At 45.7% G+C, this 18,309-nt stretch overlaps 1 protein-coding gene across 2 annotated transcripts in view; it reads left to right on the forward strand.

Annotated features, from left to right (window-relative positions):
• Positions 1 to 18,309, forward strand: part of PTPRT (protein tyrosine phosphatase receptor type T) — a 785,959-nt gene that overhangs the window by 697,205 nt on the left and 70,445 nt on the right. The window contains exon 15 of one of the 2 annotated variants that reach the window (XM_068565244.1): positions 452 to 642. In XM_068565244.1, coding sequence (XP_068421345.1) covers positions 452 to 642 — 191 coding nt within the window. The remainder of the gene's footprint in view (positions 1 to 451; positions 643 to 18,309) is intronic. The other variant, XM_068565245.1, reaches the window with a different exon arrangement.

The following is an 18,309-nucleotide window of genomic DNA, read 5'->3' on the forward strand; positions in this document are numbered from 1 at the left end:
CACCTGCAGACAGGCACCAGAGACGATTCCAGGTAGTCCACTTCCTCACCAGGAGGATGTTCCTTGTATCCATCCTGCCTGGCTTCTCACTGGTTCTGGGATTGGCCTGGATTGGCCGAGACCACCCTGACAAGCCTGAAGGAAGGACAGAAACAGGCAGGAGATGACAGCCAACCTGGAACCTTGTCTTTACTCCATCAAGATGCACCCTTGAAACAGAAACGAACCAAGGGTTATTGTGTCACTGGTTTGTTTGTTGTTTTAGTGTTTAAATCTACCGCCACAGCCATGCCAGGGAAACCGTGTTTCTTTATTCTTTCTGCAGTTCCCTGATCAGCTGAGTCCTGAGTTAGTTCCCTCTGCCCTCCTGAGGTCAACCTGGGGGAGGCACAGAGGACAGAGGACAAAACTCCTATAGGTGATGGTCTGTTCTCCCTCCTTCTTTTTGAAGCAGGTGGCAGCCGTGGGGAGCTCTCCCAGCCCACCCTCACGATCCAGACTCACCCCTACCGGGCCTGCGACCCCGTGGAGATGAGCTATCCCCGGGACCAGTTCCAGCCCGCCATCCGGGTGGCTGACCTGCTCCAGCACATCACTCAGATGAAGAGAGGCCAGGGCTACGGGTTCAAGGAGGAATATGAGGTAAGAGACCAGCCTGCGGGAAACTCCCTGATGCGCACAGAGGCTTCGTGGGTACTAAAGCTACTCAAAGTATGGTCCCCGGACCAGCAGCATCAACACCACCTGGGAGCCTGCTGGAAATGCACCATCTCAGGCCCACCCAGACCTACCGCATCAGTTTGGAGTCTTCCCTTCCTTCAATGGGAAGATATCGATAGAATGGCTCCAGCCCCCATCCCACATGTTGTAGAAAAGCCAGCAGATCACCCCTGCCAGTGATTTTCAGCAGGCCTGCTCGCTCCTGGTCACCTCTTGCCTCGTTGTCATGCTTCTGTTGTGTTTTCAACACCCCCAAGTCAATATCGCATCTGGCGACTGCTGTCCTCCCTCTCTCTCTCTACCTGCTCCGCACCCCTGCCTTGGACATCCCTTACCTTCCTCCCCAGCGAGTCTCTAATGCCAAGGACTTGTGAGTAGCAGTTGTTGCTAAGGTTTAGGGTATCACAGAAAGATTGCAGCCGAGTACAGGAAGCACCTGAATACAAGTCCTCCTGAGGTGAGGCTCTGGTCACCAGACAGGTCTCTATCCACTTCCTTTCCCAAAGTTCCTTTTAGTGTCCTAAAATTTTCCTCTTTTTTTCCTCCTCCTTTTTATACCAGCCAAGAAAGGAACTCCACTCCCTCTACTTTATTATGCAGAACAATTTAGCTGTCTTTATCTCACTCCTTTTGTTTCATTCCTTGCCCTTTAGGCCTCACCTTTTACAAACAAAAGGTAGAAGGAAAAACTCATTAAGATGTTTTCCTGCACTAAAGAGCACCTGACCCCCAAGAGGAATTTTGCATCCCTCCTGAGCCTGTCGGAATCCAGCTGCAGGCAGCTTTGGAACCAAGCATCTCTTTCTTCTCTTTTCCTTTCCTCTCTCTACCTCTCCTCCATCCTTCCCAAAATATCTTTTGAGCATTTACTGCGTGCCAGGCTCTGAGTTATTTGCACTAGGTTTTGTTGTGGTGGTGGTGGTGGTGGTGTTTTTTTTTTCTCACATGCATCATGTGGCCCAGATATGCTAGGTTCAGTTTCACTGTGTGCAGTGAAAATGCATTGACTCAAGACGCTACACATTTGGAATTCTTGATACTGCAGACTAAGTTTATCTCTCAGACTATATTCTGAGAAAGAGCTTACAAAGCAATATTTCAGAAGTTGTGTGAGGTCATGAAATTGTGCTAAATTTGGGGGTAGGGGGTGTCCAGACATCCAGATTCCAATACAACAAACTGCGTGGCCTATCGTTTTGCTACCTGAGTTTTAAAGTTCTTTATTAGTTGAATGAAGAGTTTGGATAGGTGATTACTAAGGGCCTGTCTGGTCCTAAAACTTTATGAGAGTATAAAACATGGTAGCAAGGAGAACATTTGACACAGTTATGCAAACAAAAACGTTTATGTCAATGGACATGAGTAATTACCAGCTCAGGAGAACCAGCAGTTAATTTCTTTTGTTTTGGTTTGGTTTTTTTGTTCTAACATCTTTATTGGAGTGTAATTGCTTTACAATGGTGTGTTAGTTTCTGCTGTACAACAAAGTGAATCAGCTATATGTATACATATATCCCCATATCCCCTCCCTCTTGCATCTCCCTCCCACCCTCCCTATCCCACCCCTCTAGGTGGTCACAAAGCACCGAGCTGACCTCCCTGTGCTATGCAGCTGCTTCCCACTAGCTATCTGTTTTACATTTGGTAGTGTATATATGTCCATGCCACTCTCTCACTTCGTCCCAGCTTATCCTTCCCCCTCCCCATGTCCTCAAGTCCATTCTGTACGTCTGTGTCTTTATACCTGTCCCCAGCAGTTAATTTCAAATATGGTCTAAGTAAAATAGTATTTTTCATATACTCAACCTATAAATTTTGGGAGGATACTGGGATAAGAGTTGCAGGTGATGGTCTCATCACCTCACATCCCTGGGCCTTATTTCCTAGGAGGTTGGTTAAATGATCCTGATCTCAGGGGGCCGTGGGGTCCAGCGCCTGGACCTCAGTCCTTGTCTTCTTTGAAAAAAGAATTCAGCAAAGAGACAGAGATTATGAAGCAGATAAAATGTTTATTAGAAGCAAAGTACGTGTGGAAGAACACACAGGCAGACTCAGAGTGAGTCGCACCCAGTAGGGGTGGCTAAAATTGCTTATATGAGGGCAGTTTTCCAGGTTCCCTCTGGCCAGTCATCTTGCTCGTGCCCATATTTGGCCTGACTCAGGGCCCTGCCCAATGTGCACGCACATCTTTCAGCCAAGATGAATTCTAGCGTGGGGGTTTCTGGGAGGTTGGCAGGACATATTATGGGCTGGCGCCCCCTCTCACCTTTGACCCCTGAGGATCTTTTCTGCACATGTGTGGTCTAGGATGTCTCCTTGACCACAGGAATGAGAAAAATGTGCTCGCCTTATCTTTTACTCAAGCAGGGCTCTGCTCCTGTCATTATCTTTATTTCGAAGTGTCTACAGGAGACTGTTTGCAGCTGCTCAGCCTGGGGCCCATCTCTCTCCTGCCTCAATCCCAACCCCTTAAAGTATGGCGGGGGGCATGATGTGTGTGTGCTCACACTCACTTGTGTAGATCTGTGTGGTGAGTGAATGTCAGGAGAGGGTGCGTTGTTTGTAAAGTCGTATTCAATATCATGAAGGTTTAATAAGTCATTAGTCATAATATTTAATTTGTTTTAAAGTTTCAAATAGCATTAAGGGACACATGTGGCTTATCAGAAAGGGGGCCAAGTAGTCAAAGCCTGAGAAACACTGTTCTAAGAACTTGCAATCTAAAATTTGAAAACAGAAATACAAATAAATTTGACGACTTTGGTGCATTTCCTTCCAGAATGATATCTTTTAAAGGTATCCATCCTTATGTGGTGGGATTTGGATTGATTTTTTTTTTTCATTTATTTTTTTGTGCCTTTTTACATTTTCCAAATTTTCTCGCATGGAAATGAACTGCTTTTATAATGAGAGAGAAAACAATAAACGTTGTTCCATCATTTGAACTTCAACCAGAAATATCATTAAGTAGACTAGACTTGCCCTCAGTTAGTTCAAATTATATTAATCAGTTAGCTTGAACGCTTAGCTTCTAGTTAACAGCATTTCCTGATTAACTGGAGGTTAATTGGAAAACGTTACTTCATAGGAGTCTTTCCACAATGTCTGTCCACTTCCTTAGACTATAGCTGGATGTTGCTTTGATCATCAAGCCTCCTGTGATGTGTGGAATCTACATACTGAGCAAAGAATCACAAATCTACTTGAAGACTGTTTTCTGTTGTAGATATATGATTCCTGGGTCTTCAGTCCTACTATCAAACCCACATGCCATGTGCTCTGTTTGTTGCCTGTCACTCCCCTACCCTGCTCATTTTTTTCATACAAATGAGTGGGTTTGACAAGTTGACATATAAGGGACCTCTCAGCTATAGCAAGCTGTGTCTTATAAAATTCACTTAAGTTTTACAATCACTTACAAATTTGCTCATTAAATATTTACTGAGTATTTACTATTTCTAAGGACTGTTCGAGGTATTTGGGATACACCAGAGAACAAGAATGGATAAAGATCCATGCCCTTGTGAAGCTTGTGTTCTAGCAGAGGAAACCCAAAATAAACGATAGACTTAAAAATAAGGAAGTTATTTTACAATAACTTACTTAATGTAATATGTTAGTAAATAATATAGTATGTTAGACAGTGAAAAACACTGTTTGCTGTGTTACAAACTACCCCAAATCGTAGTGACATAAAACAACCAATTTACTGTGCTCACTGATTCTGTGGATCAACCATTTGGACAGGGCACAACAGGGATAGTCTGTCTCTATTCCATGATGTCTAAAGCCTTGACCGGGAATGCTCTAAGGCTTGGGACTGAAGATCTGAAAGTGTCTTCACTCGGATAGCTAACACCTGGGATCTCAGCTGGGATTGCCAGCTGGAACACCTACACTCAGCCTCTTCCGGTAGCCTGGGCTTCCTCACAGCATGGCTGCCTCGGGATCACTGAACTTCTTACATGGTGGCGCAGAGCTCCGCGGGTGAGCCCGCTAGCTAACAAGGTGGAAAGTGCGTCACCCCTTGTGACCTACAGTTGGACGCCACACAGCATCACTCCTACCACCTTATATTGGTTATACGCAAACAATAACTGCCTACATTCTAGGGGAGGGGAATTATTAGACTCCACCTCTTGATGAAGGGAGGTGTAGCTGCAAGATTCTAAGAGAGAATACGGAACAGTAGTATTGGAAAATATAATCTGTGGATAATACAGTCTTCCACAAGTAAGTACCACGGGAAATGAAAGAGAAGCGCAGGGAAGGGAGATGGTATATTCCAGGGACATGAGGTGAAGGAGTTCCAGTATTCAACAGGCTGAAAGGGCAGTCTTTAATTAGAAGATGAGATTTGAGCAGAGGCATGCTGGAAAGTATCTGGAGGAAAAGAGTCAAGATCAAGGGAGTAATATATCTGGCATGTACAAGGAGGTCAAGCGTGGTGTGAGTCCAGTGAACAAGGAAGAAAAGTAATAGAAGGTGCAATTGGAGAAATAAAGGGGGCCTGACCATATAGTGCCTTATAAGCCATTATAGGGACTTTGGCTTTTACTCTGAATGAAATGGAAAGCCACTGCAGAGTTTTGAGAAGACAAGTGATAATTTTCTGACATTATTTTGAAAGATTGATTCTTGCTGCTCTGTGGAGAATAGACAAAGGGAGGAAAGGGTAAAAGCAGGGAAGCCAGTTGCGAGCCCACTGCAGTGACCCAGCAGAGAGACAGTGCTGACTCACCCAGGATGTGGCAGCGGGGGTGGAGAGAGGTGGCTGGATTCTGAATGTATTTTAAAGATAGAGCCAACAGGATTTTCTAACACATTACATGTGGCCTGGGAGAGAAAGAGAGGAATCAAGGGTGCCTCCAAGGCTATTACCCAAGCCACTGGAAGGATGGAGCTGCCACCAGTGGAGATGGGAAGGCTGCAGGTGGAACAGACTTGGGGATAAGGAAGGAATGGGGAGTTTGATTTTGAACTAAGATGTCTATTGGATATCTTAGTGGAGATGGAAAGTAGGTAGCTGGATATATGAGTCTGGAATTTGGGAAAGAAGCCTGGACTGGGGAGAAAACTTTGGGAGCCATTGACACATAGATGATATTAAAAACACAGAATTTCAACTGTGAGATGTCAGAGCACTTTTCATAGACCAGGCATTGGACTGGACTCTAGAAACTGAGGAGACAAGATAGAGTCCTTGCTTTCTGGGGAGCTTAGAGCTTATTCTTCGAGATGCGCATATAAACTAACTATTTCACTATTTGGCAAAATGTCACAGTAGAGGTATCCCTAGAGTGCTATCAGAACCCCTGGAGGTGGGGTGCATTAAGCCTAGCCTGAGGATGGATAACCAGTGCCTTTCTGGAAGACATAAAGCCTAAGCCAAAGCTTGAGAAATAGGAGGGAGCATAGAAGGAGATGGGGCTGAAATTGTTAGTAGGGGCAGGCATGGGGTGTGGGCAAGGGGATTTGGATTTTATTCCAGGAGCAATGGGGAGCCACTGAAGGCAGCAGGATTTTTTTTTAAGCTGGATTCGCATTTTAGATGCAACTATTTGTCGTAGGTCAGAACAGGGAGATCAGAGGCAGGTAGGGGGCTGGGACAGTAATTCAAGGAAAATATGGGTTTGCCTGAACCTGGAGACTGGGCCCCGAGCCTAGACAAGCCCACACACATTCTTTCATGTCGAGCCATAAAATCAGCTTGCTCTCTTTAGCATGTAAACTTGAACCTCTCAATGTGTATATTTTAAGTTCGGTGACTTGAAATAATGCATGAATGGTCCTGAATTGAGAGTCAAAATGCCTAGATTTAAGCCCTGTCTCTTTCATTAACTATCTGGGTGACCTTGAGCCAGTTCCTCCCCCTCTCTGGGCCTCCATTTTCATATTTATGCAGTGGGCGTGAAGACATTGGTCAGAGTGATCCAAAGAGTGCTTCTGTCCATGATATATTGGGAGTCCCAGCGGGAACCAATTGTCCAGGCCAGCTGGATCTCCCATCCCACCTGTAGCTCCCCTGGACCCCGCTCTCTGGGGCTACCACCCCCGTAGTTATGTCTCAAGTCCTAGCAACCGTGATTGACCAGGGACCTTGGGTTCCTAAGAACTCAAGGAGGCCTAAGGCAAATTAACTTCACTTCCCATACAGATCTGAGTCTTAGAGGCTTTCAGTCTTCACTGCACATTAGAATAACCCAGGGAAGTTTTAAAAACACCAACACCCGGGCCATCCTTCAGACCAATTAAATCAGAATCTCTGGAAGTGGGATCCAGGGATCAGTATCTCCTAAGCTCTCCAGATGACTCTAATGTACTTTCAAGGTTGAGACGCTGGTCTGAGGAGACCCGTGGAGTCCCCAGCACATGCCCTGCTTGTGCCCACAGACCCTTCCCCTCACCTGCTGTACTTGCTGCCGGTCACATCCGATGCCCGTGGAGGCACGTGAGGACCCCGCAAATCTGCCCTGCTATTGGACCACAGTCACATTAGAGTCAAGGGGCTTCTTCACGTGATCCTGGACTGCAGAGTCTTCCCTCCTCCCCCTCCTACCTCCCCCTCCTACCTCCCCCAGCCCAAATTCCCCCACCTTCCCCAGTTACAAACCAAAAATCCTAAGCATGCCGTCAAATGCTAACAGATGTTGGCTGGAGAGTGGGATTGTCTGTGAGTCCTAGAACGCCAGCCACTGTCATGGTCAGATGAGTATCAAGTTTGGGAAGGATGTGGGGCAATAGGGTGAGGTGACTTTGTGATGGAGAGAAGGAAGAGAAGCATGTTAATCCAGTCCAATCCAGGCAGCCTGTCATCATAATGAATAGAACAAGCCCAGTAGGGAAACCAGACGGTATTGGTTACTACAGCTCCATTAAGACTATTTAAGGCAACGAGGAACAGCTATGAGGAATATGATGCAGCCTAATGAAGAGCAAACATTTGTTCATTTTCCAGCTCTGGGCAGACACGCCACGTGCATGGCTTGTGAGGGGTGAGGCCAGTGTTGCCATCTTTCTCTTAGTCATCTAAGTGATGGTGGGCAGGCAGCCTCCCGATAGAGTGTAACCAAGGAGATGGATGCTTCAGATCTCCCCAGGTGCCCTCTTCTCTGCTCAGAGCCACCTGAGCAGAGACAGAGTGGACCTCCTGCTTCTCCCACAATTTTTCTCTCCCCTCAGTTGGTAAAAGAGTCCCAGAACGTGCCACTGCAGGTGATCTCTGAGAGATTCTGGTCCAGCTTCTCAATTTGCAGATGAGTGATTCTTGGGTAGGGGCATGGGGAGTTAGTGGCAGAAGCCCAAATCGTGAAAGGGAAAACCATGGTTGCTCTCCAACTCTGGAAACTCATAATGACCAAAATAGAAAGACTTGACTCTCTGCCTGCTCATCTCATTCCACTCACCATGGATTAAAATAAGGAGAAACTGGGCCTTTTCCAGAGGTGGGCAAAAGACATCAGGAACCATGTGGTTTCAGACTTGGAAGTTTTCCTAGCAAGAAAGAGCTCATGTACAAGAGACTATTAACGGAGTCCTTTCCTTTGAGCTTATTTTTATTTTTCCACTTAGTATTCTGTTTGTAACCCAGCAAGCAATATTTTCTGTTTAATTGGAATCCTCCCCAACCAAGTGAGCAATTTTCAGGTGGTACCATAGAAAAGTGTCTCAAGTGAGAGTCAGGACGTGGTTCTCAATCTGCTGTTGATATGCTGGGTGGACTTGGACAAGACTCTTCCATCTCTGGGTCCATGTTTCATCTTCTGTGACATGTTTGACTACATAGCATGGACTCCTGAAGGCTGATAATATATGCTGGTACTTCATTTGGCCAGAAACACTTACTGAGTACCTTACACTGTGTAGGTCACTGGAAATAGTTAGAAAGATACAGAAAGAAAATAAAGACCCTACTTTGAAGGAAGCTCATGGTCTTACCACACCATGTAATCATATAACAGAACTCTAGTTAACATGCTTTGTAGACCCATGAGAAAGGGCAGTCCAGGGTGAATGCAGGTTTTTGTTGTTGTTTATTTTTGCTTTTTGTCAGTTATTACTGCCAGGATCGATCAGAAGCTTTCTAAAAGATGAGGCACTGAGCTGAAGAAAAGTAGGAGGCTGGGTAGAGGAAAAGCATGTGTGACAGAGTGAAACAGAGGTTTAGGGGCTCAGAAACATAAGAGAGTTGAAATGTTGCAAGCCAGCTCTTAGACAGGAAACAAAGATGCCTGTCTATGAAAAAAGAAAAATCAAAATGAAACTAGTTGGGGAGATAAATAGGAAGTTTTCACAGTTTTCCTGAACAGAATTAACAAGGTAAATCATGGCCTTTGACAGTCCACCTCTTAACTCTAGCTGACTTCAAGTTTAGGGGAGAGCTGTTGACCCAGAGGCACCCTGCCAGAAGCTCACGCATGCATATGGAGAAAATGTGTGGACAGGACCAGAAGTCTGTAGCCTGGAATGGGACACAGGGGTCCCCCAGGTCATAGGCTCAGAGATGGGAGGAATAGATGTACCCTAGTATGAACTTTCCCATCAAACTATAGGCCTTTTGGAAGTAGGGCCAGCGTCTTACTCATCTCTCTTCTCTGAAGCATGTGGAAGATAGTATACTAAATATTAATTGATTTGCAGAGTACTGGTGAAAAACTTTATGGTTAAGAATAGTCCCGTCAACGAAGTGAGAGAGTGGCATGGACATATATACACTACCAAATGTAAAATAGATAGCTAGTGGGAAGCAGCCGCATAGCACAGGGAGATCAGCTCGGTGCTGTGTGACCACCTAGAGGGGTGGGATAGGGAGGGTGGGAGGGAGATGCAGGAGGGAGGGGATATGGGGACATATGTATACATATAGCTGATTCACTTTGTGATACAGCAGAAACTAACAAACCGTTGTAAAGCAATTATACTCCAATAAAGTTGTTTAAAAATAATAATAAAATAAAAAGAATAGTCGCATCCATTCTAAATGTAGTAGTTTGCATCTACCAACCCTAACCTCCAGGTCCATCCTTCTCCCTCCCCCCTCCCCCTTGGCAACCACAGGTGTGTTCTGTAGGTCTGTGAGTCCGCTTCTGTTTTGTGGATAGGTCCATTTGTGCCGTATTTTAGACTCTGAGTCACTTTGCTGTACCACAGAGATTGGCACAATTTGTAAATCAACTATACTTCAATTTAAAAAAACTGAAAAAAAAAATTGTGCCATCCAGAAATTTAAAAGGCAGTATTTCTTAAAGAAAGACACTGACACAGAAAGACGCTCACATCGTAGGCTGTCTCTGTAGGTGCATAGAGTGTCTTCAGAGTGAGTCTTCCCCAGGAATTTGCTGTTTCCAATCACTTTCCTGGCTAAAACAGTGGTTCTTGAACTGTGTTATGTGTCAGACCCACCTGGAGTTAGTAAAGAACATTGAGACACAGGCTCATGGATGCAGGACAGGGCCCAGGCCTCTGCATTCTACCAAATTCTCTAGAAAATCTGGATCCCTACCAAAGGCTGAGAACAGCTGACCTAAACTTTGTCATTTAAAAGAGATCTCGTAGCTTTCAGTGGGGCCTTCTAAAGGGTGGTTTGTGACTCTATATGCAGATACACACTCAACTATTCTGCTTGTTCCAAACTCCTGTCACAGACAAATACCCACATCTTGCCGCCCTCCGACTTTTGGCTCAACATCCCCAGCAGAACTCATAAATTACCGTCTACTTAGTGACATGGCACACAATAATATTTGCTCTCCTGATGCCACTCTGAGTAGACGTCATTAGTCATCCTCTCCTGCCTTCTCTGTCCACATTTATAATCCCTAAAGCATGTGCTTTTCAGCAGAGAAGGAGGCATTTGTTGAAAGCGTGGTCTCTGCCAGGGCCACCGCTAACTCATATAGCACCTCAGAGTGAAACAGCAAAAGGTACACCTGTCTCAAGATACTTGACTTTATCACCTTGCAGAAGATGTTCATAATATATATAGAAATCTGTCATGCCTACCAGATGAATGGTACTCCCTTAGATTTGGTACTCTTGTGTTGTGCACAACCTGTACAGCCATCCATGGTAGCCCTTGCCATCCACCGGCTAGCCATGGTCTTCAGTAAACATGGGTATTTACTGAGCTCACGGACCTCAGTTGAGACCAGACCTTAGGCTTCCAACCGCCCATAAAACTCCTTCTCACTCCCTTAATACTGTGTCTTACCTGTGACCAGGTTGTCCCAGTTTTCCCAGGATGGTCCCAGTTTTAAACGAAAGTTCTACATCCCGGGAACCCCTTTGGTCTGAGGCAAACCAGGAAGGATGGTGCAAGGAGCCCCCCTCTTTTGTCTTGTGACAATAATCTGGATGTTTCTGCTCAATAGGAGTCAGAGAATGAATTCTGGGGGTGAAACAAGGGGGCTGGATAGCATATCCTTGGGATGGAAGAGTCTGAACACCTGCCATGTGCCAGGCATTGGGTTAGGTGCCTACAGGCATTATCTCAGGTAATCACTAATCATCACAAAACTCCATGGGGTGTATTTTTTTCATTTTTAAATTTATATGCTGCAAAATTTATTTGGGGGTCGCAGGGTGTACAATTCTATGAGTTTTAACATGCCTAGAGTCACATAAACACCAAAACAATCAGGGTACATAAGAGTTCCATTGGCAAAAGAATTCCCCATGCTGCCCCTGTGTAGTCAAATCCTTCCCCCACACCTAACCTGAAGGGTGTATTATTGACTTAACTTTCAAAGAAGTTAATTGAGACTTGGAGTGGTAAAATGATTTGCAGTAAAAATATCCAAACACTCTGGTCTGTCTCCCTCTTGCAAAGCCCTGCCTTTTCCCTCTCAAATGCACGGCAAGAGATGTTTCTTGACGAGATAGATGTGTGAAAGACCCAGGTAAAATGGCTCCTCCTTTGTGAAGACTCTCTGGGATCTTCCCTGCATCAGGAGAGTGCAATGGTGGGTGGGGTCACGGGGAAATCCTGGCAGGCCAGACTGATCACGGAGGAAGCAGGCCCTCGGCTGTGCCCTGAAGCATCAGCCAGGAACTGCCTGGTCAGCATTCCCTGGGCCTGGTTTTGCTACACCCCAGGGCATATCATATCCAGTTATCTCCAGGGATACAGTCAAGCCAAAGGGAGTGAGGAGGGCCTCATAGCCGACAGAATCTGCTGGGGTTAGTGGGTGAACAGGTAAAGGAAACGGAGCAGGATACGCTCAGCCATGGATTGGAGGAGAGCTACCCTTGGAAACTCTGTGTTCTGATGTCTCACTATCTGGGGCCTAACTCAAGGAGGCTTAGGTACAGAGAAGAGTGTCCAAAGAAGGATGGCAAGCTTCAGAAAGGGCTTTCATATCTCAGTAGGGCCAAACCAACAGGTAGGAAGAGGAATCAGCCAAGCAGACATCAGGGCCAATTCTCAGTTTTAACAAGAAATTGAAGTATTAGGGGGGGAAACCGGGGTAGGTTGCAGAGTCCTGTGACTCAGCATAGCAGGTCAGAAGAAGCCTGTGACTTGTGGTCAGGTGATCTGAGCTCCCCCTGGCTCCAGGACCTCAGCTCCATGACTGGGAGGGATGGTTGGTGGGTGGGTAGGTGGAATGCCTACCAACCATAAGAAGAGTTGGTCTGGGACAGCTACCAGATGATAATCTTTTCCTAAAGTCTATGAAGCCCGTCAAGAAGGATAAAGGGAGGGTTTAAGAGACAAGTGCTCTTAGCCACTTGTCACGATGCTGGTACTGGCTTCGCCTCCTCATTTTTAAAAATGTCCAAAGCATCCCCATTGACTTAAAATAAAACTCTCGTTCTTGGCCGTGGTCCACAAGACCTCAGCTGAGCACCACACCTTCCCCATCCACGTGATGTGTCACTTATATTCTCTCAGCTCTGTAGAGCCTCCCTTCAAGTTCTAGAACACTCCAAGCTCATTCCATCTCAGGGCCTCCACACCCATCGTCATCCTGGAACATTCTTCCCCCAGCTCTTGCCATAGCTGGCTTCTGCTCATCATCTGTTTTTCAGCTCCAAGGTGTCAACAGGAGACCAGTAGAAATACACCTGGAGTTGAATAAGCTGGATTTAGGAACTGTGGGAAATCTCAGGAAGAGGGTGTCAGACAGGACTCGTAGGATGCGAGCTGTGTTAGGTGATTTGGGGCTTTGGTCTGGATTAGACACCAATAGGAAGTGGGAGGATTGGGTACCTTAATAAATCTTAACTATTAGAAGGCGGCACAGGCTCGAGGCTATTGGGTTGTTTTTGGCTTGGGCAGTATTCCTGTTTGTGTTTGGATATGACTACAGAGTGGTCTAGTTTTAGCCTCGCTCCATCCTGGTCTCAGAGGAGCTTTGTCTGGTGTTGGCATTCTGTGAAATTGTTTTAAGTTCAACAGGAAAACACCAAGGTCCAGCTGGGAGTGCCAAGCCAGCTCCTGGAAGTCAGGGGCTGCACTTTTCCTTCTCAAATGCCACCTTTTCGAAGAGTTCTGCCCAAGCCACCCGACCTAAAGTGGTGCCTTGTCCAGAGTCACTGTCTATCCCAGGACTTTGTTTGTTGCCTTCGTAGCACTTGTTTTAAACAATAATTATCTTGTTTATTGTTTGCACCTTCCCACAACTAGGACATAAAGTCCACGAGATCTTGTCTGCCGTGTTCATTGCTATTATTTCTAGGACCTAGCGTAGTCCTAGCACCCAGCTGGTCATTGGAAAAAGGAAGGAAAGAGAGAAGGAAGAAGGGATGGAGGGAAGAAGGGCTCACTTAATATGCATTCTTGGGTGAGTCATTTCATGTTTTCAGACCTCACTTTGCTGATCTGTAAAGTGAGGCAATAACATTCTCAAAAGATCCTTTCAGATCTGCCTTTTGAGGATTCTATGAATACCACAGCTCAGACCTCCAGAGATGCAGACATCCCCCAATACACCTTTTAGGACTTAAAAAAAAAAAAAAAAAGTGAAAAATGACTGCCTTAGAAAAGCAACACTGTGGAAGAGTTGGAAACATTTCCACACTAAGAGAAGAGTGTAAAAATAGAGCTCAGCATTCTAAGGAGAAGAGAATGAGAAAAGGAAAGCGGAGATTGATAATGGACGAATATAATGAGATGGCAATTTTGGTTTCAGAAGAATGTGATTAGCTCCTAATGACTGCCACCATTCCCTGGTCAATCTACTGTAACTAGCCACTAATGCAAAAATAATCCCCCTCGGCTGGCTCACTTTGAAGATGGAGATGAGACTCCCTTTCATACTTTTACCCCCTCATATTTTTTTCCTTCCTGAGATTATCCCCTATTAGGTTGCAGCTCCCTAAAAATGGAAAGGGATGTGTGATCAAAGTCTGCAAACTAAGAGGTCATTACCACTCACTCCTGGGCGGCTGCATGAGGTGTTACCTCTCAGCCTTTGTCAACATCATCACAGCCCCCGGGGCCCACACGTTGTCCTTCATCCCCCACCAGGGGGACACAGAGGCTCCCGAGACTGTGCCAGGAGCCTGCATGATCTCCCACGGAGACGTGCCACTCATCACAACTATCTAGGATTTTTCAAAGCATATCTTCGCACTGGGTTTATCCTGAAGAGCATGGCCTGGATGTTGAAAGGACTCCCAAACTGTGCCATTTCAGGACTCTGAGGGTGGACAGGGGCGTTCATTAAACTTCTGCAGTATCGTGGTTCAGGGGGTGCATGCATACTCTGGGGCCCCGTGGATCCGGGCCAAGGCGAAGTACATGGAGGCAGAGTAAACAAAGAAATGCCCAGAGGGTCTGTCCAAAAGTGAGGCAGGAAGCTTTATGGTGTAGTGAGCTCTCCATCACCGAGGGCATCCAGGTCTGATGGTATCCAATTAACAGATGTTAGGGATCAGCTTATCAGCTGCCTGGAAGGCCACTGTGGAAGGGAGCACAAACAAATTATTTTCAAGGCCACTTACACCTCTGAGATTCCAGGATCTTTGCCTCTGTATGCACAGAAGCCATCTCACACACTATTTTTTTTTTCCATCTATCTATCCATTCATTTATTCAAAAGGGGTGATTCAAGCACATACGAAATACAAAGCCAGTATTGGGTTATGAAGATACAGACATGAATAAGGTGCTACCCTTTACCTGGAGTAGCCCATCACCAGGTTGGAAGACAAGACATTCAAATTATCAGATGTAAAGGAGTCCAGCTAATAATAGAAGTGACTGACTAGCTGGGGATGCAGTGGGATAGTGGGAAAGTAAGCAAGGAAGGTTTCACAAAAGAGAAGATGCTTGAACTGGGTTTTGAAGGATATGTAGGAGTTTACCAGCCAGACTCAGGTGGAAGAGAATTTCAGGCAGAGGGAACACTGTGTATACAGTCAGTCTCAGAAGTCTGTAACACCTGAAATTGTCTGTGGCATTGTGTTTAGTTGCTAATCACTGAAATATTGTTTTAAGGGTAAGAAATGAGGCTGGAGGGGCGTATGGGGTGAAATCATTAAGGACCTTGTATTAAAGAGTTTGGAATTTATACTGAAGTGACAATGGCAAGGGGAGTAACTGGGTCCTATTCACATATTAGATCTCTCTGATTATACAGGAGAATGGATTGGAGGGGACAAAACCAAAGCAAGAGGAGACCTGTGGGAAAGTATTTCTCCAGGTAAATTCACTATTTGCAAGAATCATGGCTGCACATTAGAATCACCTGGGGAGCTTTAAATATTACTGATGCCTGATTAGACTCTGATTTAATGGTCTGGGGTAGAGCCTGGGAGTTTTAAAGCTTCCCCAGACAATTCTAATGTTCAGCCATTACAAAACTTTAATCTAACTGTAACCTGAATCCTGGCACATAATGAGTAGCCAGCAGATTTTTTTGCCCAAAAAATGAGTATGAAAACATTCAGAGGGTGCTATTCTCGGTTTCATAGCACTTTAGGTGGATATTAGATGAATAGTGGCTTTTATTACAGAGGGTTTCAGGTAGAAATCCATCCCCAGAATATCAGCTTAAACATCAAGAAGTCTAATGCTACCACTGAGACAAGCACTTCCCACCCCTGCAGAGAACCAGGAGTATATAGGCCTGGCAAGTTGCCTGAAAGAGCTGGAGCTACCTGGCTCGGGTGAGAGGATGAGGCCAAGGGCTGGAATCTGGGTTCTAAGAGTTCCATGCCAAAGCACGAACCATTTGTGGTCTACAGATGGTCTGCACTGGTGGCAAGAGGGGTGCAGGGAGATGGTCAATTATAATGAGTAAGTACAGGATGAGGAGGAGAAAAAGGAGAGACAAGCCCTCCATTTGCAGAACGAGCACTCTTCTATCTCCATAGCACTTTTTCACACTCAGATTTAGGGCAGAGCCTAGAACCTGTTTTGCTTCTCCTCTGGGGTACCAGTCTAAGGGTTTCTGACACACAAAGAACAACATTCTGATCAAGTAATTGCTGGGAAGGCACTCTATTACCCCGGTCTAAAACCCTGGGCAAAACTAAGTTAGAGAACATGGCTTAGCCTAGGCAAGGACCTCTCACCCCATCTTCATCCAATCTGGTATGACTAGGTAGTAGAATGGGCACCCATTCTATCTACCCAACCACTGCACAGATGAGGGGCATGGTCATGCTTCTAGAATAAAGGTCAGCAAACTACAGCCACAGGCTAAATCCAGCCCAACACTTGTTTTTTGTAAATCAATTTTTAGTGGAACACAGACATGCCCATGTGTTTGCATTGTGTCTAGGATCGTGTTCTCTCTACAACAGTGGAGTTGAGTATGGGTAGTTGGAACAGAGACTGTGTGGCTTACCAAGCCCATGCTGCCTATTATCTGACCCACTACAGAAAAAGTTTGCCAACTCCTGCTCTAGAAGAGACATGGGAGATGTCTGGCTTGGAAGAGACATGGGAGACCAGAAGCAAGAAAGGGGGAATTACGCATGGTCTGGGCTTTGAATAGACAGTGGTCCTGCCTGCCCATAAAACATTGCCCACTGAATGGCTGAATTTCTGACCAATCAGGTTACAGACTTCTCCTTGCTTAGGATGTAGACCTGGTAAGAAATAGGTGGGCAAGGCTGGTGTATTAAGATGACTGGAAGATCCTCTCCCCTGCACTGCTGACAGGGAGCTATGTAGACTGAAGAAGAGGTAGCAAATTCAGTCTCAGAAGTAGTGCAGGGGCCATGAGTAGGGCATCCAGCCTGTTCTACCAGAGACAGGGTAGGGGCAGTAGTCAAGATGTGGTCTGACATTCATGCTTCTGCAGCTTTTCTAAAGCTGTTCCCACTCCCTGAAATGCCCATCTTCCTTCTCTGTGAGATAAGTGGCTGCACCCTCCCCAGTGTTTCCATAACACTTGGCTCATAACTCTGTTAAATCACGTCACATGGTTGTTTACTTGTCTGTCTTCTCTTAAACTGATGAGTCCCATCTCTTCCTTCCTTCTAACTCTGACTCTGAACCTCTATGTCCAACTTCCTGCTCAGTATCTCAGCTTGAAAGTTGACTAGTCATCTCAAACATGCCTGCTGCTGCTGCTGGTTTTTTATTGTTTTGAACATGTTTAGAAGCAAGTGCTATACACGGTTCTAAGTATTCAATACTTTATGTACCCAGAACACAACGTTTAATTCCTGCTTCCCCAGACCTGTTTCTCCCCCATCTGTTTCTTCTCCATCTCAATGAAAGATGTGACTCTCCACTCAGTTCTTTAACCAGTCAGCCTTCATCCTTCTCTTTCCTTCATAGTCCACGTCTGTAGTAGATGTGTTGGTGCCCTGCCCACATCCCCTCCACACTCACTTTTCCCCTGTATGCCTACCCAATGCCCGCCTCCTGCAAGCACCTGTGACTTTTTGCCTGAGTACTTCCTTAAGACAAAAGAATATGCACACCTTGTCTACAGAGCATGACAGAAGTGCCAAGGGATTTCCTAAGAGTTGTCCTCAATCAGTGATAGATGGGAACTGGGGGATAAATACCCCAACTCCCTTCTTCCTCCGGGAGAACAACTCTGAGCCATGAGATGGGCCCATGGGATTAAGCCTCAGGTGCAGTGGTTATTTGTTCGTTGATGTACCCCTGTATTGGCGTTCTTCCCTTGATTGTCTGACTTTTCCCACTCTACCACCCATGAGCTCCTTAGGATTGCCTCCCAAACAAATCTCATACTAGAATCCTTGTTTCTGAGGCTGCTTCTGGGGGAAAACCAAAATCTGCAATATTCAACTGAACATCCTAAAAGTAATCATTTCTCACCACATCCACTGCACCATCTTGGTCCAAGGTACCATCATCTCTTGGCAGGACTATTTTAACAACTTCCTAAGTGATCTCCCTGCGTCCTCCCTGGGCCTCCTAGAGTCTCTATTCCATACATGAGCCAGAATGTGCTTTGTAAAACATAAATCAAATTAGCTAACTGCCCTGCTCAAAACGCTCGAATGGTTTCCTATCACACCTAGAATAATAGCCAACTCATTACCAATGACCACAATGCGTTATAAAGCCTGAACTCTCTCCCTGCCTCTCCAGATGATTTTGTCACTGCTTTCCCCACCTCATCCTTGAACATGGTCATTCGGTTACCACCTTTGCATCCA

The sequence above is a fragment of the Eschrichtius robustus genome, chromosome 16 (assembly GCF_028021215.1).
Source record: "Eschrichtius robustus isolate mEscRob2 chromosome 16, mEscRob2.pri, whole genome shotgun sequence".
NCBI lineage: Eukaryota > Metazoa > Chordata > Mammalia > Artiodactyla > Eschrichtiidae > Eschrichtius > Eschrichtius robustus.